The following is a 26,646-nucleotide window of genomic DNA, read 5'->3' on the forward strand; positions in this document are numbered from 1 at the left end:
GACATATGCATATGAAAAGACACTGTATCATCCATTTTGTGTCATTTATCACTCAACTATGATTTCATTCAATTATATCTATCTCTGTTTCAGATTTATGTTCTTGATTTAATGGAATGTTACGTTAATTCGACTGCAATAGTACAATTGCATGTATTAAATATCGTTAAGAATGCCATTTATAATTTAATATTTGCTCTGATTTTGCTAATTTGAATTTTTGATTTTGTTTTCTCTGATCAAAGAATTGCTTCGGAATATTTTCGATTCTGATTGTATAAAAGCAATGCACTGACTAATTGTCAGATTTCCTATTGTGAAAATAATATGGTATATATACATTGGTAGGAATATGATCATGTGGCAGTCATGTGATATATGATCATGTGGCAGTCATATGATATATGATCATGTGGCAGTCGTGATTGACTTGTTATGATCATGTGACCGTCATGTTTGTCATGTAATCATTGCAGTCATGCGACATTCACATTCAAATACTAATACTCTTTCTACCTCTTGCTGTTCTGTATTTGTTTCTATCCGTATTTACATTCCCAGAAATCCAAGCAATATTCCGGTGCTATTGGTGGAAGTGATATGTGTTTCTTCTGTGGGAAGAGAGTGTATGTAATGGAGAGATTGAGTGCAGAGGGTTTGTTTTTCCACCGTGGATGTTTCAAATGTAATCATTGTCAAACCACATTGAGGATTGGTAACTATGCATTTTATATGCCACCGAATGAAAATAGGTTAGACGGTAAGTTCATGACTCCATGCCCTACTGTTAAAACATATTTATTTTGGATTTTTGTTTTATAAAACAATTCTATCATGGCTTCCTACTTGAAAAATAAATGTGAAACAACATATGCCAAATCTTTATTTTTAACTCAATAAATTGCAAGAGATTGATAAATGTGTAAAATCTTTGTTATTGTACGTACAATAACAAACTTTCATACACTTTTGAGCTATCGTACATTTAGGTTATAAAATAGTGTGTGTGTTTTTGTTATTATCAGGGCGGTTTTATTGTCGACCACACTTTAAGTACAGTAAGATGCCAGATGGTGGACCCAGGAAGAGAAGAATAGAAGAAGCTATTAAAGTAAGGATATGACTACGTTATCCATTTGTAATCTTGTCTTGTCATTGATTGTACAAATTGCCTTAGATGGCCATCAAAGTACAGACCATCATGTATTACATAATGGAAAATTTGTTAATTGATAGATTACCATTATATTGTAGTCTTTGTTACCCAGACATGTAGTCTGAATGCTGAATGACTACCAAGGAGTTGGGGGAAATAGTAATTTAAAACAAATAAGCTTTCGGTGAGGATGTGAATAAGGCCATAGATTTAGTTTGTATTATATTATTTGAAATTAACAGGTATCTGTTGACCTAGACTGTCAAACAACTGGCATAGGAGTTTGAATTGCCTGGGGGACTTCATTCGGTGTCCCATTCTTGGCAGTGCACTTTACAATGATGCATTTGTTTTAAATGATGGCAAATTGTCGAAAGTTTTGTTATGCTGAGACACTAATTGCCATATAACTTATTATTCATCACAGGAACCTGATAGTAGACTAGCCGAGATTCCAGCAGAACCACCAATGGTGCCCCCTGTGCAACCTTTGACCCTCTTCCGGGACGAACCTGAAGAAAAGAAATACAAATCTAGTCCCAGAATTACAGAGAGAGATTCAATGTCGACACCAGAAAGGATCATTCTCGATAACTCTTTGGACAGGTCTGTTGGCATGCTGTTATCTGAGGAAGAGTTGGCCAGTTACAATTATGGTGACTCTACTATGGAGTTTGATTCTGATGAAAGTACATCATCAGAGGAAGAAGAGGAATCTGAAGATGAGTGAGTACTTCCTGTTTATTATTCTATCTCAAACTTGGCACAAAGGTGAAAACTAAGTTTATTTTGTTGTTATTTTGGCGAACATTGACAGTATATGGATTAAAGTTGCATATGTTCATGGGTTGTCGGTGGCCGAGCGGTTAGCTCGTACGCCTCTTACCTCTGCAGCCTGGGTTCGAATCCGCCCTGGTATTGGCTGGGTTTGATTAAATTTACCATGCTGTAAGTAAGAAGAGTGTCGCTCAGTTTGACTCTACGGAACAACATAGGTTTTCCCTGGGTACTCCGGTTTCCTCCTGCATTAACACTGAACTTTCCTCCTGTTATTTGGCAATGCCTGTTGGATGGTTAATAAATAAATAATAAATAAATAAATTTAAAAAATATGTAGAAATTACTGTGGATTCATTCATTCGGTTTAATTAACTGCTGATCTTTTGGTTACTTGTGATAATTGGAAACATGTCTTAGTAAATAGTCAATGAATAACTAGTAGTGGGACCTGGGTTCGATTCAATACCACCTGACTCTCTTCTAATAGTCTGCTTATATGTGGCAACAAGTATTCAACTAAAACCAAATTATTTTATACAGTACCCAACACTAACCTTACTTTCGACCAGAAATTAACTTGCACTTTTTTATTTGTCTATTTTGTATTCAAAGCTTTCTTTACTTAGAGAGAAGACACTATATTGTTTGACATTGTGTTCCAAAAGTTACTGCATTATTTATCTTTTTTTTTCAAATCTTTTTCAAATAATGAGTGATGGCCCTATTCTTATGAAAAAAAATATCAATGAATAACACATTATGTAATTCTCATGAAACAAAAAACAAAAACAAACAAAAACATTGCCCATTTCCTTCAACAGATTAAGTATTTCTTTGTACAAAACACACAAAATATACAGGACGATGTTCAGATCTTGAGTCCCCTTAACCCTTTCAGGACTAGAAACTTTCCCGCCAAAATTTTTGAACAAAAATTCTTGTTTCTCTGTAATTTGTGGAAAAAGATCAACTTTATTTTAGATCAGAATTCAAGAAATATTACTTCCCAATGAAGTAATATTCTTAAATTTTAGAAAATGTTCTTACAATCATGTTTCTATTTATTCCAATGTCGCCTCTAGGAATGAAAGGGTTAAAATGCAACTGTTCTATTTATTCTTGAACTAGATACTCTGACCTTGAGGAGGTGGAGATCCCCAAGAAGTGGATTCGGTCGAAACACTTTGATGGTGATGTGTTCGAGTCAGATGATGATGATGATGATGATGATGATGATGATGTATCGTGGGATGAAAGTGACGATGATGATGAGGAGGCTGGAGCCATTGTGGACGGTGATGAGAATTATGGTAAAGATATTTCTTTTGTTGTTGTTGTTGTTGTTGTTGTTGTTGTTGTTGTTGTTGCATCTTTTTCTTTAATCAGGCAGCTAATGTATTGAAGGTTACCTTAGCACATGCCCAACTGATACATTACTCGCTGCAACCCCCATTGAAGATGTCAATGTGGGTAAATTAGGTCAAATGTAGAACTTTATTTCCTACTCTCTACATATCACAGCTTCTGCAAACATTTTACCCAGGATGTGGTCAAATCGGAGTCTTTGTACAGTGATAGCTGTAAGAATAAGTCGCCCTTCATGTTTTATTTGGACCCTACAGTGTGAAGTAAAATACTATAACAGCAGGTATAAACTTTGAGTATGACACATTAAATTTTGACTGTCGTATCTGTACATTGTATTATGAGTAATGAACATATGTGGGAATGTATGTACGTACACAGATACATAGTTACATAGATACATAGTTACATAGATACATAGATGCCTACATACATACATACATACATACATACATACATACATAGATACATACATACATACATACATACATACATACATACATACATACATACATACATACATACATAGATACATAGATACATACATACATACATGCATGCATGCATGCATGCACGCACGCACGCACGCACGCACGCACGCACGCACGCACGCACGCACGCACGCACGCACGCACGCACACACACACACACACACACACACACACACACACATACATACATAGAAGAGTCTTATTTACACATTTGTTCTGCATTTCTTATGTGACAGATTCTGACTTGACGAGTGAAGAAGAGTTGATGCCAGTAGAAAATGTATCCAAGGAACTTGTATGGCAAAGTCCAAAAGCAAAACAGAAGGAGTTGGATGATGAGCAATCACAACTTGAGGTTCAGAAAACTGGGGAACGAGAGGATATAAAAGAAGTTTTACAAGTGGTTGAACCTGAACCAGTATCTTCTCCAAAACCTGAATTAAAAGATCTAGAAGTGCTGCCAAAAGAAGAAGTCAACAAGCCAGTAGATGAGGCTACTACTCCATCTGAAGAGCCTGTCGGTGACAGGTATGATCACAAGGCTCAAGTCGCCAACATAACAAGCTTGAAACTCCAGTGGCTAATCCAGCCAGAAGCTCCAGATCCATCAATGTGGGGTAGAAGACGAATATCAAAACCAACTTCACCTTCTCCGAAGACTTTATCCCCTGAAGAAGACAACCCACCACCTGTACCTCCATTCCCATCGCAAGAGGACCTTGTAAAAGCTAACATCATTCAAGACGATGATGCTGAAACTAAGGAGGACGGTGTCACTGGTGATGCTGTAAAAGAGGAAGATGGTAAAGATGAGATAGAGGATGCAGTTGTATACAAGGAAGATGCAAAAGAGGCTGAAGATGGAGAGGTTGACAAGGAAACGTTGAAAGAAGAAGGTGAAATTGAGGTTCTTGAAATTAAGACAGACTCTGATACTGATAGTGAAGGTGAGATTCTTGTTGAGGTTGCTACCATTGGAACTAAGTCAACTCTGGTGGAAGATGAACGCTCTGATGGGGAGGATGAGAGTGAGGAAAGTGAGGGAGAGTTTCTTGTAGAAGTTGATACAGTCAACACTTTTACAGCAACTGAAGATTCAACAGATGGTGCTCTTAATATTAAAGAGAAGACTTCAGATAAAGTACTTCAAGGACAAGATGTTGTCGATGGAAATGGGTCTCTTGAGATATACGAAGCAGAGTATGCAGTCTTAGAATGGAAGGAGGCAGTCGCTAAGGCAACAGGTGATGAAGTAGATGGCGGACAGATTGAGAAAGGGAGTGGCTCTCAAGATTCGTATGATGAAAATTTAGCAGAAGTGTATGGAAGGACGCTAACACGTCTTGAAGGGGAGGGAGATAGTGATGATGAGGAACGGTTAGACAAGGAATTTGAACAGCTTGGCCACTTTGATAGTCCTAAAGAATTGGACACAGAATCAGCAAGTGATGATGATAAAGTAGAGCAGGTGGAAGAGCCAGTTCCCCAACCTGAGGAGCCAGCAGATAAGCCAGACTCCCCTGAGGAAAGTCTTGCAGATGTGTATGGTGATACAATGGCTAGGATTGAGGCCGTGATTGAAACTCCAGTTGAGGATAAAAAAATTGAAGATGTTTTCACGTTTGATTATATTGATCATGATGCTGAAAGTGAGCTAACAGATGATGATGAGATATTTGAAAAAGATGATCAGAGCTCAAAAGCACATTATGCCAGGAAGAATCTTCTTACCCAGGAAGAAATGTTGTCTGGAAGTGCTGACAAGGATGAAGAACCAGGAGAGGTTCCAGGTGTGGCAGAGTTTCATCCAGATGTTGCATCAGACAGAGATGTGCCACCAGTTAGGACAAAATCACCTCCAGTTCCAATTGCGATGGGTGAAGACTTTTCATCTTCAGAGCAGGAAGATGATGATGATTCAGTACCAATGTCAAAAGATGAAGTAAATGCAGAAGTGGAAGTAGATGAAGAAAAGCCAATACCAATGGAGGAGGACAAGGTTTCACAAAGTGAGGAGGAAAAGGACTTGCAGATAGAGGACAGAATGAATTCTGAAAGAGAAGAGGAAAAGAATGTAAGAATAGATGAAGAAGAGAACTCACAGGTTGCAGAAGAAATCTCGCAAGTTGAGAAACAGAACTCAGAAACTGAAGAGGAAAAGAAGTCCGAGATTGAGGAGCAAAAGAACTTGGAGAGTGAGGGAGAAAAGAACTTGGAGATTGAGGGAGAAAAGAACTTGGAGATTGAGGGAGAAAAGAACTTGGAGATTGAGGGAGAAAAGAACTTGGAGAGTGAGGGAGAAAAGAACTTGGAGAGTGAGGATGTAAAGAATTCACAAATGGAAGAAGAACAGGATGTAAAAATAGATGAGAACATTCCTAAAGCATCAGAGGAACCAAAACAAAGTAGAAAAAAGAAACAGGTACAGGCAGAGGAAACGATAGTTGCTGATCAAGACATTGGTATTGTTTTACATGATCCCAAAGTTATTGTACATGTCCAGGAAGCTTGTTATCTTGCTGATACTCCTCAGAAAACACCTGAACTCAACCTAGATACTACAAATGTAACGAGGCGATCAAAACACAGCTTGTCAAAAGTACCAAAATTTGATGCTCTTGAATTAGAAACTGCTGGCCGTGCTTCGTCACCACAAAGTTCTGAGCCTTCATCAGCTGATTCAACACTTAATAAAGACACCTTGTTGTCTCTTCAAGAACAGCTTATGAATATTTCCAAGCTAGAAAATAGTACTTCACTGCCAGGAGAAGAGAAAGGGGGTGTTGTTTCCCCAATACTCAGTTCTCCAGATGCGGACATTTCTGATAGGTCGCTCAATGATGTGGATCTTTCCTTTAAGAGTACAAATGATTCTCTTCCTGTGGTGAATGATATCTCAAAGGACTCGAGTAACATGAGTTACGCAACTCCAAATGCAAGCATTGAGTATGATGCCGACTTTCTGGAGGAACTTGATAAGGTTAATAGGACTGCGTCTAAAACAACGACTATGTCCACAGATCGGTCGTCAAGACCTGAATCTGCCTTCTCTGTGGGCAGTGTTGACTCTTTAAATGATGATTTACATATTTCTATCATGAGTTCTGACTCTGAGTCTGGGGATTCTGCCAAAGCGACCCTTGAAATGTATGCAAAGGAACTTGAATATCAGAGTTTTAGAGATGAAGGAGAAGATGCTCTCCCAACTTCTCCTCGAGAGGAGGTCAAATCGCTGCCCGGGAAAGTAAATGAGGAACAGAAAGGTGTAAAAATACTTCCAGAGAAGGAAGTGAAGAAAGAGGAAAAGAAGCAAAAGGAAGTAGAACCCAAGGAGGAATTGGAGATTAAACCACCTCCAAGAAAGAAACATCAAAAACAAAAACAGAAACAGGCTGTATCAAAATCTAAATTTTATGCTACGTTTGATGAATCGTTTGATGATATTCCATCTGTGGATGATGTTGAAGACCAAGTTCCGAAAGGAAAGGAAGGTGTTGTGAAAGCCACACCAGAGAAAGTTAAAAGCAAAGCAAATGAACAGAAGAAGGTGAAGGGTAGGGCAAAGAAATATGTTGCCTCGGATGATAGCTTTATGGATGAGGTTTACCACACTCCAATGACATCAGTCAAAGTTGATAAAAGAAAAGTTAAGGGAAACGATATGGTGTCAGAGAAAGGTAAACTTGACAGTCGTAAGGCTATTGCAGAGAGTGCATCTCCTAAGCTTACATCAAAACCTCTTCCAGCCCCTGTCTTGAAGGACAAAAAAGATTCTAAATCAGGTGCTGAGAAAGACAAGAAGACCAAAGCATTGTCAAAAACAAATGTGACTAAGAAGGAAGAGAAAGGAGCCAAAGCTTCACCTAGACTTAAAGTCACACCTAAATCTAGCAGGGAGCCGTCACCTAGTGTCATTGTTACACCTGGAGAGACTGGAGCAGAGTTCAACAAAAGTCAGAAACAGAAGAAGCAGAGCAAGGCGAAGGCATCTGAGTCAAAATCACCTGAGCAGAAACCTAAGAAGACACCTAAGGAAAGGAAGGCAAAGACACCTCTCAGCAAACTAAAGGCGGAGATTAAAAAGATTGACTTGGACGGGAAAAACAAAAACCAGGGTAAAGGTAAAATGGACGCCTCTACTTTGAATGAGAGTACAAAATCTAAGAAAAGTAGTCAGAAGAAAGGTGAAGAAATTCCAATGGATGAAATTAAGAGTACCAAGAAAACGAAACCAGAGAAGAAAATCCCAGATAGGGCGCCCTTAGCTAGGTTAGAAGATACTGATGATACTTTGTCTGAAGGGGATACGAAGACACCTGATCCAGCTGTCAGACCTAAGACAACATCAGGTTTTACACCAAGACCTCTACCACCCAGACCAGGTAAATTTGTCTACGTGTACAATACGACAGAGAGAGAGAGGGGGGGGGGAGAGTGTACAATACGACAGAGAGAGAGAGGGGGGGGGGGAGAGCACGATTGCGAGAGCGCGTGGCGGGGGGAGGGGTGAGAGAGCGATTCATACATTATTTGCTACTCCAGTTTTCACTAGAAACAACAGAATTAGTCGAAAGTGGCTCCTTTTGATAGTTGGGATGTTTATTAGGGATTATCATATTAATTGTCCTTTTTTTATCACATTCCATACATTACAGCTACATATAGTAGTTCTAGTACTGCTGGTATTGTTGGTGATGAAATGCAGTCTTCAGATTCATCTGAGGGAGAGGAACTATTCCCTATAACACCAACTAGTCCAGAGTCCATGGACAAAAAGAAAAAATCAAAGAGGAAATCACTGACTAGAAAACTAAAGGTAAGAATTTTCAAGTTGGTATAAGAGTAACTTTAACTTGTAAGATAGTTGGCTGTGGTAACAAAGTTTATGGATGATAATTGTATTAAAGTTGAGGTGAAAAGCAAGGTGATAATGTCTTGTAGCACATCTCAAAATGTCACATAAATAATCATAGCAGTATGCATTAGTTTTGAGGCAAATTTATATGTAACTAACTGGGGTAAGGGTATGTATAAGTGCAGAGTCAAAACTATATAACAAACAATAGGGGGGGGGGGCAATCACAGCACTAATTGTAGCAGTATGTATAACTTTGGAGGCAAAACTATATGCAACTGGTGGTGAGGGGGGGGGGAATGACAATCACTGCAGTATGTATAAGTCTGGAGGCAAATTTATATATAATAAAAAAAGGGGTGAGGGTATGTACAAGTTAAGAGGCAAAACTATATCAACAACTGACAGGAGGGGGGGAGCAATCACAGAACTAAATGTTGCAGTATGTATAACTTTGGAGGCATATTTATATGTAACGAAAGGGGGGCAGGGTTTTATAAAATAAGATACAACATCCAGGGTACTGTAATACGAGGTATAATGACAGTAATGTTGTAATAATACTATGCACCTTCTAAGGAAGCTATAAGAAATCAAAAGGGTGTTGTGTTGAGGAGAGGCTTAAAATAATTCACCTCCTAGTGAGGGTGTTAATTACCATACATAAGGCCCAGTGATAGTAATGTAAGAGAATCATGTGTTTCTTAGTGTCTGTGCTGTAACAAAATCATTTACAGTATTCCCCAGAGAGGATTATATGTTTCTTAGAGGACTGAGTCTATTTTCCAGGCAGCCAAAATAAACTACACGTCAAATATTTTGTCAGTGTGATAAAGTAATTTCTCTAATGATTGACTTTGTTTCATTTCATCTGTGTGTGATAAAGCTTGTCACTAATTAATAAACTGGTGAGTTTATTTAGTGTATGCTGCTCTGCCTGTGTTATGCCATTGACTTTCTGAAAAAAACATATGCATTGCTATCTTTGACAGTTAGCAAACTTCATGTGAATTAAACATTTGTGGGTTGTGCACTCCTTAAAGGAAGATTATTCTAAACTTTCATATATCGTTTTTGTTTCCCATAAAGCTATAAACTGTTTTCAAATGGTACTCTACCTACAAAAGCATGAAGCATGTTAATAAAGTATTGCCATAACTCTCAACAGCGAATAGAAATACTGTGTAAATGTAATTCAGTGACATAATTTATTAAAGTAAAAATATTATGTCATTCAGTTAAAGACACCATATGGGAAGTTAACTGGGGAAAACAATGATTGCATGTTTATGTCTCAGGGCATTCTTGGAGTGGTTTTTGGTATGAAACTTTGAGAATCAAGACAACTGCTGAAGATTTGATGTGAATGTCTTTTACTATCTGGTGCAAATGAGCCAACATCTATGCACATCTGCTTGAGTTTGATAGTATCAAATAGTTCCAAATGTGTCATGAAAAAATGTGATATTATTGTAACATTGTCTGAATAATAGCATTATTATTTATTAAACAAACAAAACGATTTCACATACATCATCTGTAAGTGACAATATTGTTTGAGGGTAGGACAGCTCTAGAATCCAACTTCTTAGCTACCACAGCTAGCTAATTCAGCCTTTGTGTAATTCATGATAGCCTGATGTGTACGACATCATAGCCTGATGTGTACCTCATGATAGCTTGATGTGTACTACATCATAGCCTGATGTGTACCTCATCATAGCTTGATGTGCACTACATCATAGCCTGATGCGTACTACATCGTAGCCTGATGTGTACCTCATCATAGTCTGATGTGTATTTCATCATAGCCTGATGTGTACTACATCATAGCCTGATGTGTACTACATCATAGCCTGATGTGTACTTCATCATAGCCTGATGTGTACCTCATCATAGTCTGATGTGTATTTCATCATAGTCTGATGTGTATTTCATCATAGCCTGATGTGTACTTCATCATAGCCTGATGTGTACTTCATCATAGCCTGATGTGTACTTCGTCATAGCCTGATGTGTAGTACATCATAGTTTCACCACAATGCTATACATCTCTACATGTAGTGATAGGATGATCCAATACAAAGATTTCTGCTGTAAAATTCCTAATTTTGCTGATTTGGCAAATTTTCCTTTTTGAACATGATTAACTGCATCAAGCTATGATCTATCATTGTATAGCAACAGCTACTTAGTGGCAGATGTATGGTTGATGATACAAAACATTCATGCTAGGGAGTATTACCATTCCCATCTCTTATCTAACCCTGTGCCTAACTCCCTAGCTTGAATATAAATGTGCATCGGTCCATACGATTGTTCTACACTTGTGCCACTTTTAGTGAAATCAAAGCATTCTAAAATAATGGCTAGATACGCCATTTCAATTAGGAATTTTACTACTGTACTGTGTGTGATTATGTTGACTCACTACTTTGATAAACACCCTTCAATTCATTAACAAAAATTGTCATTTTTAAATTGGGACAAACAAACAAGCATTCATTGCTCTTTTCTGCATTTTATTCTGTGGGTCAATTCTACCAGATTTCCCAGACATTTCACCATGCTTCCTCCGGAATTCTTAATAAATGAACAAAAAAAGGACAAAATTTATGAGGTTACCGTCGGATATAAAATCAAAGCAAGACACAGGATATACATGAAATAGTGATATTTTTCCACATTTACCTTTCTCCAATTAATATTTAATTTACTCTAAACTTTTTCAAAGTCATTGTGAGTGATCTAGGTAGAAAATACACTGAATGTACAGGAAACTAAAATTTAAGAGAATTGTTTTTTCAGTGTATGCATCTGTATGCATGAACTTGATTTACACTTCAGTTTATCAAAGTCATGGTGGGTGATAAAAGTAGAGAGTTGACATAGTCAAGTACAGTACATTTAGCAACATACATGATAACGCATGATTAAAAATGGTACGCTTTGTTTTGAAACTTCAAGAAAGCGGTGAATATCTAGCAATGGTGACGGAAGTCTGTTTTATTCTCGACTGCGGAGTGACATCATATTTATACTGTAGTGACAGCGTAGCAGTGCTGAAAATCAATAAATCACGATATGTTTCAATTTTTGGCAATAATCATCACAGAACACGGTTCTTTTATCTGCCAATACTGAGAAGTAGTACAATTCTCATTACCTGAAATAACAATTTACCACCTAGGTGCATCTTAAAAATAATGACCATTGGATTTCTTGGTCAATACCACGACTTCAAAATCATGCCACCCATGCATAAGTCAACTGTCTTGTTCTATTTGGGTACTCTAGTGTACACTGTTAGATGAAATGTTATTGCAGGTACTGAGAATAGATTTTTTACCTTGTATATATATGTTTCTGGGGAAACACCATTCCAGGAAAGACATTTCATAAACTATGGGTTCTGGAGAGTCATTTCATGATTTTACATCACCTACAATTACTTGTGATTTCAGAGAAACATCAAGTTGATCTTGCACATTTATAGGGTATCTTTGTAAATATAGGTGATGTAAATCATAAAATAGCTATCCAGAATCCATAGTTTATGAAAATGTCTTTATTTCCTGAAGTAGTGTTCCTCTTTAAATACCTGAATGTCCCTGCGGTCGAGAATAATTGAACCAGCATGTACCAGGTGGTAATTATAATGATTGAAATACTATGCTCTTTTTACAGGTCTTTAAATCAAGGAAATCTCAGGTAGTGGAGGCATGCCTTTTCTTTGCTTTGTGTGGTTGTTGCTTTTATTTAGTTTATTTTTAATTTCAAATATTAACAAATTAATTGCCGTGTCGATCTTGCAGTCCAAATGGTGGCAAGGGCCGTGAAGTATTGCATCATTTTTTGGAGTACTTGTCAATGAAAGGGGAACACTGCTGCATGAAGTGAAGGTATTTTTGAAAATGTTGGATCCTGGAGTTATTTCATGATTTTTACATGACTTAAAGATTATATGCAGTTGCCAAGGAAACCAGAGTTGAAACTTGTTCCTCAATCATAGTACAGTGTAGGACCTTCCCATGTACATTGATTGTCGGGTGGCAGTCAGCTGACATGCATATGTAATGAAAGAATATGAATATTCATGATTGGTTTATATAAAGTAATAAGCACTTAGGAGTCGTGAATATTCATGTCATGTCTTCTGACTCCCATGAGAACAATGCATGACCATGGCAAGGATCCACTGAACAATGAATGCGAAACAAATTTCAACTGAATGTTTCTCGACAATCCCTCATAAGTGATATCAAATCATGAAATGACTCACCAGAACCCAAAGTTTATGAAAATGCCTCTAATTTCTGCTGTGGCTTTCCCCTTTAATTCCATGGTAGTGATTTTAGTCGTGGTAGACCCATCACATTCTGTTCACGCAATGTAGTGCAGCAAATATTAGAAAATAGAGTTAGTAGTTGACATGTCGTCATGTATTGAAGATCGTCAGTGATGTCAATAATTTCACATCAATAGAAAAACAAATTGAATCATACCACCATTACAAATGACAAATGTACATACAACCAGCGACAGGCAAGCATTTTAAGACCTTTGGTGAGAGGTCTTTCTCTCACATTTGTCCTACCGGTACATCATGGAACTTTTCCTTTCGATCTTCCTCACTCCAAGTCTCTTACATCATTCTGCCGTTCTCTCTAGACCTATCTCTTTAAACATAATAGTCTCAGTCTTCTCCCAATCACCTAGTATCCAGTGTCTGTAAATCCACTTTTCCCCTTCCAGTAAATTTATTCCCTTCTGTGCCTCAAGCTCTGCTCATCACTCTCACTCTAAGTCTTCCTTCTGCCCTTCCCCTAAAACTTACCTATTTCAATCTTAACTCTCACTCACTTGCACCCTTCTCTCTACATCCTTCCATGTTCGTGTCTATGCCAGGAGATCTTCGGAGAACAGGCACATTATAAATTCATTTTATTTATTTATTTATTGTTAATTATTTATTAGGTGTCTTACAAATCGCCTTTTAATTATGTATAAGCGGAACTTGTTACAAACATGGAAAGTAAACAACTGAATTGGATTAATAACACTTATCACGGCATGTTGGAAGTACAGAAATTTGTATTACATTTCATGGTTTGATAAGAACAGTTTTATTGCCTCTGTACATGATGGACATGAAATGGCAGGGGATCTTGAAATTTGTTTGTATATGTGAGCTATTATCAATATGTAAAGAGGCCTTAAAACTGTTCTTATCAAATGATGGAATGTAATACTTATCTCTTCAGTTCCAACATGCTGTGCAAAGTATAGTCTAGCTGCTAGACCCCTTACTTTCTTCTGATAGATATGAGGTTGGAACACCCATTCAGGCTATTGCCCTCACTAGCGACCGATCACTTTCACAGTGAGCAGAATAGCCCAAGGGGTCTAGCGGCAAAACTATGCAAAGTGTTTCTATAAACCCGTAATGCAAATTCAATTGTTTATTTTCCTGTTTGTAACAAGTTCTGCTTGTCAATGCTTGTCTGTCACTGGTTGTACTGTGCTGCTACTATTTTACTACTGTATACATCCTGTAATTATTCTGCTGGGCTACAACATAGTATATGGCGATACTTTAGAGATACTGCCACACTACAACAGTACTGTAATACCATGATGCTATTCCAGTGCCATGTTTCAATTTTATTGCCACTGTTAATACTGCCAAAAATTATGCTGCTGTGCTCTAGCTATACTGCCATGCTAAAAATATGCTGTCATGCTATATTTAATGTAGCATTGCCATGCAATAAAGTAGTTACCATAAAAACCTGCGAATACCCCAAATAAGTGTTGATACAGTTACACCAGAGTGCAACAATAATTCTGTCGTCCTGCCCATACTACAAATACACTGCCAAGCTATAACTAGCGTCGCCATGCAACAAAGTAGTTATCATAGAAACCTGCGAATACTCCAAATAGATATACCACTGCGCAACAATAATTCTGCCATGCTACAAATACACTGCCAAGCTATATTTCGACTAGCGTCGCCATGCAACAAAATAGTTACCATAGAAACCTGCGAATACCCTAAATAGGTGTTGATTGATTGAAACTACTTCTATATTTACTAACATATAAACATAATGGTGTACTTTTCCTTCTCTTTCATCTCTTTCTTCCAGATAATTCTATTTTATCATCATAAATTTTTGTCTGATAACAGTAATCATGTTAATATTAAATTTTCTCACATTTCTGTAACAGGTTTTCACACTCTCTTTTTATCTCATAAATTTTCATCAAAATATATTATAAACTTCTTTCATCTGTGTGTGTTATTGTTGACTTTAATATACATGAAGTGTGTTTGTTTTGATGAACTGCTAACAGTAAAAATTTTTCTCTGTTTCATCTCAATAACTCATACCTTTCCATATAAATGTAGTGATAATGTAGAGATACCCTTTGTGTATTTTTTGTTTGTTGTATGGCTGTAAAGGCACCAGTAGCTATAACTTGAACTATTATTTTAAGTAATTAGCCCCAATGGGTGCAGACAGGAGGGGCAATAGGAATGATCCATGTCTATGTGTCTGTCCATGGTCAGCCATATCTCTGACACCCAATACTCGGTTTGAACCAAACCTGGCACAAATATCAAATACTATAGTATACATATGGACATCACTTAACTTCATGCCCTTAACCTTTATGATATCCGTGTGTCTATGGTCAGTCGTATCTCTGACACCCATTACTCAGTTTCAATCAAATCTGGCACAAATGTCAAATAATATAGTGTGCATGGATGCCACGTAATTTCATGATTTATGGTTTCTTTGTAATCAAACTGTACCAGCATTCCACAGATATTGACTAAAATGACCAAATAATTTAACCATTCCCCATAAAAATTTTGTGTATTTTTCGATGAACAAAAAAATGAATGAAAAAATAGTGTAAATTATGGCTACTGGGTCTTATGTCGACTAATATTGAGTGTTGTATTCCAGTAAATAGTCTCTTTCTAACATGTACAACTTTCCCTAGTATTTCAAACTGTGTAGACTGTCAGATATGTTGTGTAGTTCCACCTTCACTGGCCTGCTCTATCTAACGGTAAATTCAGGGTTCGCACGGTCCTGGAAAACCCTGGAAAACCCTGGAATTTCAAACCCTCCCTGGAAAGCCCTGGAAAACCCTGGAAAAATGCGCCCTACCCCTGGAAAACCCTGGAAAATGATCATGTATAATCGATCAATTAATATTGACGATCGTCATGTCTGTGCTCGAGCCACCCATTCATATGATTCTGAATCTCGTAAATGTGAAATTGCGAAAATATTTTCAAAGTCTTTCGCCACGCCGATTGAACCCAGACAGTCAAGCGATCGTTCCACGAGACACTTTGCCCCACAGACCGTGCCTATTATAGTTGAATGGGCGCCGGCCGCAGTGTTTCTTTTGATCTTGCATATATTGCTACTCCATACATCTCCCCGTCGTCATTTCAGGGACATGATATTGTAACAGTCCCGGCCGCGCCGGGGTAATATGTACAGTAGGTCTGTTAACAAGATTATCGTAACACTGTAGCGAGTATCAACGCATCATCAACCTCGATTAGAAATTGTTACAAGTTCGGCGCACCAGTCGACTGATACTACAAGATAGGGCTAGGGCCTAGAGAAGTGCAGTTGAATTTCCGGGTTGTGGAAGTACAGTTGTGACTTTTATTTCGTCGATAAATGGGTATTTGTGTTACATGTTCTAAAAGAATAACTACTGTTTTATGTTGTCGGTACAGTAACATTCGTCAATGGTCAAGTTGAGTTGAAATCGCGATGTTCCGCAACTCGTGGCATCCGTACATAAACATCGAGACGCAAGCGATGAATGTATTCAGTTATTCATAGCTCGAAATTTCGTTCCGTAAATGACGTTTTTATTCAAAATTTTGAAGAAAAAAATTATTTTAGGTGGCTTATAAATCTAGTAACATCAAACCATACAATAACGAGGACAAACTTTAGTTTTTGATTTATTTTTCTGGATATGTCTGAATTAGACTGACGAATGCTGCGACTCAATCTTACACGATCAATGCACCAGCTTGACGAAACGGCTGCTTAGGGGGTAGGACAGAGGTTTCTCCGTTAATCTTAGCGTGTAAACGTGGTTTTGAAACCAATATCTTGCATAGTGTCGATTGTCTTTAAAATGTTTTGTGACATATGGGAACTGTTGTTGATTTTTCTCGTCCACATCAGACAATTAGATGTCATTCAAAAAATATACTTTAGTGTCAACACCCCTGGAAAATGTCCAAAATCAATATGAATACCCCTGGAAAACTGACGAAAAACCCCTGGAAAGTCCTGGAATTTTGTTTTGCTTTAAGTGTACGAACCCTGGGTAATACTCTGTAGAACTATGACGTTGAAGGGGTTGACCTCTGTGTGACGGCGCCCTGACATGGCACACCTTACAGACTTGGATAGGGTTGACCTATGTGTGAGGGCGCCCTGTCACAGCATATCTTACAGACTACACACTAGATTGTGTTGCAGCGAAATGTTTCCCTTACACTACCACATCTTAGCATTTCATACTTGCAATAATCACTTCAAATCACTTTCAATGCTGCGTCAACATTGCCTTGCGCTAGTCTATAAATTAGGAATAATGCAAAGATACTACTACAAGCACATAAAGATGTGTAGATTTTAGTATGAATGAGAGTTACGATATCTTTTATTTTAAATAGTAACTTTTGCTCAAGTATAATGATTTGGTATAGTTCACTCTCACTTCAGTGATAGAGTTGTATTTTGAATTCAAATCTCTGAGAACAGCCATGATTATGATAGTTATGTACATAAGAACACTCCCCCTTCTCCAACACTATCACAGAAAATGATTTGGTATCGAGTTCCTTTCAAATTTACATCTGTGAGAATCATCCTCATTTTGATAGTTATATGAATAACAACATTCCCCTGATGAAAATTGTCATATTTTATATTTTCGTTTGGATCTAAGTCAAATATTTTTTTTTGGGGGGGGGGGGGGGGGGAGTTGCAATTTTGAAGTAAAATTCAGTGATATATAAAGTGATTTACGTACAAGACTTTTCAAAATACTTTAAAAACTAAAACTGTTGTGGAATTTCTATAGCTTTACAAATTATTAGGGCTTACAAGGAATGGAAACAACCAGGCAAAAGAAAAAGTGTTGCAACGTTGTGTAAGTTATGTGATTTTGACCGGGTAATTATGTAAGATTTTGATCAAAATGGTGAAATATCGTACACTTGGTTACAGCACACAGGTTCACTTTGTGTCTTTTTTGAGACAATGGAAACTGCAACTGGTTGAATAGTGTTGAATATTCATATACTGGGGCCAATAATTCATCACTATGACAATATGGAAATGACTTGATTGGCATGGACCATGAACCTCTTTGAATATTCATATGCCTGGGCCAAACAAATTGTCACCATGATAATATGCAAATGATTTGATTTGCTATAAGATTAATATTCATAGATCTAAGCTAATAATTTATCACGGTAACAGCATGGAAATGAATTCTATTGGTTTGTATTATTGAAATACTGAATATTCATGTTCCTGGACCAATTAGTTGTCACCATGGCAGCATGGAAATGATTTTGATTGGCTGAAAGTACTGACATCACAATGCATGTATTGTTGACATGGTAATGTGCATGGAATTCAAAGGGTATAGATTATATATGTACATATATATTGTTTCCATTTTGCATGTATCACTTACACTGTACATATGTTTGATCACTCAGCACTAATTTTATTTTCGAGGCATATTTTTATGATGTACCATTACTTTATGCTTATATCTCAAATCTTGCTTATGTTACTGCCTTTGTTATTTTATTTCTATAGTCAACTGCTTTCACTATGTGGCAACATATCCACTATAATAATGTCTATGGCAACAAGTTCACAACATTTGCTATGGCAACATGTTCCTTGTAGTCACCATGGGAACATGTTTACTACAGCAATATATATAGCAATATGTCTACTGTGGTCTCTCAGTAACGTGTGTGCTGTAAGCTCTAGACCAACATATCTGCTATGGTTCCCATGGCAACATGTTCTTTATAGACTATGGTAACATATCCACTGTGGTCTACATGACATGTTCACTGTAGACTATAGCAACATGGCTGCTATAGTCTCTATGGCAACATGGCTGCTATGGTTGCTATGACAACATAGTTGCTATGCTAGGAAAATACATATCTTCCAATGCTTAAACAGTTCTATATATATGACTTAATAGCACAGCTGTTAATGACACCAGTGATATTATCATCACACACACAATATCTACTCAATAGTTCTTTGATAAGAACATATTACAATCTACATAGACATTCTTGGTCCTAGTGTAAAAGTTATGCTAACAGAAATAAGATATGAAAGGCAGAATCATAAGGAAGTAAGAGATAGGTCTAGGATGTGTATCTCTTGTGTGTGCTTAGAACATGCCTTGGTGGATTATGAAGTACAAGAAGGGGATGGATAGAAAATTTGATCTTTTTTGTAAACCCACCAACACACCAACCAACCAACCAACCAACCAACCAACCAACCAACCAACCAACCATACATCCATTCAACCAACCAACCAACCATACATCCATCCATCCAAGCAAGCAAGCAAACAAACAAGGAACCACACACCCATCCATTCAACCAACCACACATCCATCCAACCAACAAACCAACCGACCACACATCCATCCATTCACCCACCCACCCAACTGACCAAGCAACCACACATCCAACAAAACCAATCAACCAACCCATTATTTTGAAAGTCATACAGTTTTGAGCATATTTGATAAAATTATGCCCTTACAAAGAACAGAATGTAATCCACCAAGGCATGTTAATCTATGTAAAACTTCCAACTATGCCCATCTGTACTGTTCATCGAAGGTACTGTATTTAATTTGTGATAATAAACCATTTCTGATGTGAAATACTTTTTGTCAATTATACACATCTCCAATATTTTCTTAGCCACTTTATCTCAATAAACAAAGATAATAAATCATCTTTTCTTTCCATAGGCTAGCACACCTATAAGCCTGACTTAATGGAATAATCCTATGAAAACTCTGCTGTAAGCCAGAACATTCTATTTTTGTACAGGAGTGTTTTGACACTGGGTGTTCTGAATTTTACAGGATAAGTCGTCAAAGTATACAGAAGATGAATTGAATGAGAAATTGACAAAGAAGGTACAGAAGGCAGCAAGAAAACTACACAAGCAACAGGTACAGAAGAGACTAAGAATGGCTCAAGAAATACAGAGACATCTTCAAGAAGTTGAAGTTAAACAGAAGAGTTTAGAAGAAAGAGGAGTGGAGTTGGAGAAGTCACTACGCGTTGACAGTAGTGAGTGTGTTTGTGTATTTTTTAACGTAGTATGCATCTCAAAAATAGTCTTTTGGTGTCACTTTGTTCCAGAAAATGCCAACCCAATCTTGGAAGAAAACAATGCAAGGTCGCATGCAGTTCTTTTTAATAAAGATCAAAATAATTTGGTTCAATGAAATTGTTAATTACCTGCACAAGGTTTATTGTAGCGCCCTCTATGGCAAGGGGCTCTCTAACAAGTACAGTGCCCTCAATGGCAAAGAGCTTTCTATCAAGATGGCCGACTAATAAGTGTACATCAGTGCATGCAGTTCTTTCTGTGACCAACTTGTCAAAATTTACATGATTACAGGTGATGAGAAAGATGAAGAAGGCATGATGATGCAAGAATGGTTGACTCTGATCAATGAGAAGAATAAGTTGGTACGATTTGAACAAGAACTGACGATACAGTGAGTAAAATGTTTGACTCTGATATTTTCCAAATTTGTAAGGTTTCTAACCCCACAAGTGGCAATACATTATCCAAAATATGTGTACGTACGCAAATTATGTCGTCACTGAGTGCCAGGTATTATCAGCTTCTAAAATGTTTTACCAAGTTTGTAAAAATATATTAATGTATGAGGGGGGAATGGGGCTCCAAACATGGACAAAATTCAACCTGGTTGTATGGTAGTTAGGTTAAAGATGACCAAATGTGTGGTTGTTACATACAGGTTTGAACCCTCGAAATTTTGGGTTGGTTTGTGTAGGGAAACTATTGGAAATACAGGATTTCTAATAATTCTTTGCAGGTGTATATAATACTATACCAAATAATATAAAAAGGTTAAGGTGGGAATTCTTTGTCTCAGTCCTAGTTGTTGATGTTTCATGCTTACAAATCAATAAATAGATGGACTTTTGGTAAAATCTGGTAGAAAAAAGAATCTGCCAAAGGGAAACTGCAATGTTATTTATTGATAGAAATATAAAGAAATCTGCCACAGTGATGGAATAGGGGGAGGAGTGTTGGGATCAATCAATCAGGGCTCAAAATTAACTTTTTTCTTTGATAATCCTAGTGGGCTACCAATTTCAGAAATTGGTAGCCCAAGTATTGTGACCTGTAGTCCGATATTCCTGAACTGAAAACAGATTTCGTCTATTGGAAATATGTGTGTTATTAAAATACTTTCATGTCCATAAATCTTCCATCCTCATCACATAATCAGTGGTGGCCTGAATGGGCTACCAGCTGCAAACTATGATAGCCCCATGACCAGAATTGGTAATCTGTGGGCATGGGACTACTGTTAACTTTGACCCCAGAATTCATGTCTTGGACAATTTATTCACAACAGCGCCATCTAGTGGTGAACAGTAATCATTGTCAGTTTGTCCTGAGGCGCGAGCAACAGTCACATTGCCAAAATGAAAACAAGTAACTTGGTTGTGTATCAACAAACATTATTCAAATTACTTGCAGTTTCATATTTATGAATCTATTACTGAGATTGATAGAAACAAAATTCAAAACATTGCAGTAATCATTAAAGAGACAAGGTCTGCAATTTGTAAATATTTTTTTATCATTTTTGTTTCCAAATAAAAGAGTACTTATTTTACCCTTCACTTGTTTAACCCTTTCACCACCGATTCCCTCAATTGAGGGAACGCGCTAGGGCGCCCACCGATTCCCTCAATTGAGGGAACGCCAGAGTTCATTCACCTATCTCGCCGTTATGCCGTTAAACGGCAGCTATTGCTGCAAAAATTGCTGCCATAACTAGTTCCACACATGCGTATTAGCCTTGTTTATCTACACTGCCATTTTGAAAGCATGACAGTGAACGATATCAGGAGTACGATCCAAATGACGAGCGATCGTAATTTTATGTGCGTTTTTCGCTCACAAAATCGAATTTCAACATGGCGGAAGTAATTAACGGCTCTCATAACATGGTGTACGATATAAATTATGTCACTATCTTTGGATATTTCGACAGAATTTGACTCGAAATACATCGTTAAATACAAGTATTTAGCTATGGGAACACATTGTACTTGTATATGTAAGCATCAAATTCCCGCTAAGGCCGTGTGAGCTGCCGACGGCAGTTTATGGTTGAATTTTTGAATGTCGTTCAAATTTACGCAATCTTGTGACCGTGCCGACGCCCATGCTAACGTTCTAGGGGTAATTTTTGGCTATATCATGGATTATTTTGGTTTTATTTCTTTTTGTTACGGCTCAATAATGACTTGTATTTGTATTAGCTCACTGTGTAGAGGTCAGTGGAGGGAAACTTACGCTTGATGTTGGCGATTTTCCGATCGGATTTTTTACGTGCGTTTTTCAATGTAAAATTCAAATTTCAACATCGGCGAAGCAAAATCTGTCTCCCCTAACATCGTTTGCAATGTAAATAAAGGTGCTGTTCGTAGAAATTTCCACTCAATTTTACTATGAATACGATGTTTTATACAAGGAGATGGCTGAGTGAACTCGATGCAGTATATGGAAGGATCAGATTATCGCAACGTAACTTCAAAGTCCTGACTGCATATTTGCTTTTGTGGGTAAGCATGTCGGCAAAAAGCGTCACGTTGGCGTCCCGATTCGGACTCGTATACTACCAACTTGTGGGCATTTTTTACTGATTTTGAGGATAAATTTGGTGATAATTTTTTGTTGTTCTGTCAAAAAATGATATATAATTACACAAACTGATTTTTCTGAAGGTATTGGGGCGACGACTTCAGATATTTTTTACCCTTCATTGCCGGTGCGGGGGGCCGACTATTGCGTCGTAATCGGATTAGTAGGCCGTTAATTATTTTCGTTCAAATTTAATACGACTGAAAATAACATTTTCTGACAAATTTTCGCCGATTTTGACCATTTAGTCAGTATATAGAAGTTTTGTAAGAACATGAATGTTGGTATTTTGAATTTTGTTTGTAATATAAATATTTTGTTTATTTGTGATATGTCAATAAATAAACAACCAGTGTTTGTTTTATTAATATTTTGTTACTTTAATCCATATTTCGGTTGTGTGTGTGATATTTGAATGCATGTATTTGCAACTATGATGTAGAAAATTTATTTTCCATTCAAATGATACCTTATTTTTCAAAAATAAGCAACTCTAAGTATTTTTATATCAGTTTGATTACACCACACTCACTCTCGCATTATGTCAGTGAGGGGGCTGGTGGACAACACACAATCCCATGAGGCAAGTGGTGGTGAAAGGGTTAAGGCCTAATAAAAAAAAATTTGTGTGGTTCTGATTACTCAATTTTAGAATAGGTGGTGTTGGTAGATTTTGATTTTATTTTTTGAAATGTATTTTTGTTTCATATGTGAGTGTCTAGTTCAGGTAGTTATGTTTTCCATATGGTCTCTGTGTTATTGGTTTCTTGTCATCAGATGTACAGCCATTACAGATTGGAAGAAGTTTGATATTGTGGTTTTAAGTTGATGTCAATTTCCACATCTGCTATTTCTTGCGAGTCTTCATAATTGTATTACTTTCTTCTCGAATACGTTGAAGAAAGGTTAGGGTTGACTTGAAAAACTAGGTGGGGTCAGGTAACAGGAACCAAGCAATTCTTGTTTAAAGGCCTAATGACTAGTAGTCAATGGCAAAACTCCTACCGTATAAACTGCTGTTACACTATTCTCATACTACATGAATAAAATGACGTCATTTATTTCAGAAGTTTTTAAAACTTTTTCAACTCAACAATGACACCAACATCATGTTAACAAGTTTGATGTCATGTGATCATTTTTCAGAGCTAAGGAATTGGAGTTGGAGGATAGACACAGTCGGTTACAGCAGGAACTGAGAGAAAGAATGGCGATAGACGGTAATAGTTCAAAATATATGTTTTATTGTGTATAACTTGTATATTGCTATCCATTCATCTCACTATATCAATCAATTCTCAGTACCTAAAATAGAATATTACTGTGTAGGCGCATCATAAAATTAACAAACATTCAATTTCTTGGTGCACACCTTAACTTCTGTGCCACTCACTTTACTTAAGATGTATTTAGTATGGACACACATGAGAATTAGTCGACTGTCTTGTTCTATTTTGATCCTTTAGCATGAGGTAAAATGCTATTGCAGGTACTGAGAATTACACCATATACTCAGCCAATCAAACTACCTTTACAGTGTTACACCTGTGACTGTTTGACAAGGCCCATCAAAACCATTTATGCATGTGACTTGTATGAGGGCCAATTAAACCTATCTTTACACCTATGACTCTCACAGAGCCTATTAAAAACCATCTTAGCACCTCAGACTTGTATGCAAGCCAATGAAAACCATCGTTACATCTATGATTTGATCTCCCAACCAATCAAAACATCTGATATGTATATATTTGTCACACCATATTCTTCCATCGTACGACTTCACTTTTGCTGAATTTTTCCAAAGATTCCAAGAAAACCAAAGAGATGGTTGAAGACGAAAAGAAACTTCTGGAGGAAATGCTTGAAGTTGTTGAACAAAGAGATAAGTTGGTTTCCCTTTTAGAAGAGGAACGGCTTAAGTGAGTAACGTTAACTGTGAGTTTTTGTCTCTCTTCTTCTCCCCTTTGTGCTTTTGTTGTAATATCTGAAGCTGAAATCTCCCTTTAGCCTGTCCAATTGTAATAAACTCTGAAGCTTAGCTCACATTTTAATCTGTCCCTTTTTTTTCTCTCATATTGCGAGCCTTATGCCTTAATTCACGCTTTAGCTTGTCCGTGTGTTGTAAAATGTGAAGCTTAAATCTCGCCCTTCGTGTCTATTTGTTGTAATATCTGTCGCAAGTTTTCCTGTACCCTTAATTTCATTATAAAGTCAAACACGAAATTCTCATATGTCGTTTACCCTATGCTTTTAATGTTTCCTATGTAGACCTATTAGAGTATACATTTACCTTGTACCTTTGTCACAAAATCTGTTGCTCAGTTTTTTTCATCGTAAACTTGCTCATAAATATTCTAGTAAAAGAAGTGTTAGCTCTGTAAAATTAGTAATTTCTGATTCTTTTTACGTCTAAGAAATCTGGTGTTATATTTTCTGGGTAACTTGGTCTATGTTTAAAGTAAATTTTGTAATGTTGTTGTAAAATTTATCTTTTTGTAAATGTAAACATGTTGAAAACTTTTGTTTTATATGAATGTATTTTTGTATTTGGTTCAATTTGTTTACTGTAAACATATGCAATATGCCAGACCCAGAACCACAGAATTTAGTCTCTGAAAACCTGTTGCAGACAAAAAGAATTTGGAGAATTTTCATTTAAGTTTATCAAAGTTTACAGAAATCTAACATGTACAGGAACTATGTTCAGAATATCATGATGTGTGCAATTATGAATGTTTCTTTCATAGATGACAAGTGCCCTCAAGTTACGATGATCATGATTACTTTGTTTTCAGGGAGAGAGAGCTGGATAAAGACATTGAAACTGTCATGCTACAGAAAGGCTTAGATGTGACGTCGGTCCAAAGGTAGGGGTGGCTGTGAACCCCGAGAAACATTTTTTTAAAAAGCTTGACTAACTTGGAACGAAGTTTCACGTTATTTATTTACAATTGTTGACAAAGTCAACATGATAAGGCTTTCTCCATGCTTTTGTACACCCCTTGATCAATGGATGTCATGTGACTGAAATATGCAAATGAAATGCTAATTAATTAGATTGTCATGTGACCCAATGCAAATGATTTATTTTATCATGTGATTGGTTGATTGATATCATGTGACATGGCAAATGCAAATTAGATGATAAAAAGCTGTAAATATGGTAGATGTGAAAACATTAGTTGCTAGAATTTGAAAAAAAAAATATTTTGGGTCCTGTGTCAGAAAACAGGTGTACCAAATTTTAGATAAACAATATTTGCAGAATCTATGTAAGTTATTGGATCGTGTTATATATTGTCACTGTTTTGTGAGTTGAAGTGATTTTGACCAGAAATTACAGCAGCTGACATTTTTGAATTTTGAGCTGTAACGTGGAACTACAGTGACTAGTGACGCAAAATACCATAGTTTTCCCCAAAATAGTTTGCCATGTTACCAAAGTAAAATGTTGGTGATACATGGGTCTTGTCATTACTAATTCAAGTAAAAAAGTAAATTTTTTAGATAAATTTATTGCAAAGTTTGCCGAGCTGAGAATGCAGACATTCATATTAAGGACGTATAATAATAATAATTAATCTATTTTTCAGCTAAAAATGCCAGAGAGTGTATGTAGAAATAGACAAATTTGCAGTTTACGTAATTTATTATTCTTGATAGTTTATTGAGCCGACGTATAAAAATTCCCTTTACTTTCATAAGAAAAGTAAGGTTTATACTATTTTTGTGAAAATTTGAGTGCTCATGAAATTTATTTTTACAAATCTGTGCTGAAAAATATATTTGCTTCCATGAAGTTTCAACATTTTGTTCATTCACTGACTGTCCACATTCATTGTCAAATTTTTGAAAATTTCTCACCAGCATATTTTTTGTAGAGCAGTCAATATTGTTTGTTCAAATAGTTGCAGTTGTCATAAGATTTGGAGTATTATATTGTA

The 26,646-nt window shown here is 36.8% G+C and overlaps 1 protein-coding gene across 1 annotated transcript in view; it reads left to right on the top strand.

Annotated features, from left to right (window-relative positions):
- The window catches only part of LOC144453173 (uncharacterized), a 75,516-nt gene extending 49,127 nt beyond the window's left edge, over positions 1-26,389 (top strand). Inside the window, exons 13-24 of the mRNA XM_078144452.1 lie at positions 562-760; positions 1,026-1,111; positions 1,584-1,882; positions 3,065-3,246; positions 4,029-8,174; positions 8,448-8,608; positions 12,335-12,358; positions 19,863-20,077; positions 20,367-20,507; positions 23,846-23,919; positions 24,507-24,621; positions 25,498-26,389. Of these exons, the coding sequence (XP_078000578.1) occupies positions 562-760; positions 1,026-1,111; positions 1,584-1,882; positions 3,065-3,246; positions 4,029-8,174; positions 8,448-8,608; positions 12,335-12,358; positions 19,863-20,077; positions 20,367-20,507; positions 23,846-23,919; positions 24,507-24,621; positions 25,498-25,573 (5,718 nt within the window). The 3' untranslated portion in view covers positions 25,574-26,389. The remainder of the gene's footprint in view (positions 1-561; positions 761-1,025; positions 1,112-1,583; positions 1,883-3,064; positions 3,247-4,028; positions 8,175-8,447; positions 8,609-12,334; positions 12,359-19,862; positions 20,078-20,366; positions 20,508-23,845; positions 23,920-24,506; positions 24,622-25,497) is intronic.
- The last annotated feature ends 257 nt before the right edge of the window (positions 26,390-26,646 follow it).

The sequence above is a fragment of the Glandiceps talaboti genome, chromosome 23 (assembly GCF_964340395.1).
Source record: "Glandiceps talaboti chromosome 23, keGlaTala1.1, whole genome shotgun sequence".
In the NCBI taxonomy this organism is placed as follows: domain Eukaryota; kingdom Metazoa; phylum Hemichordata; class Enteropneusta; family Spengelidae; genus Glandiceps; species Glandiceps talaboti.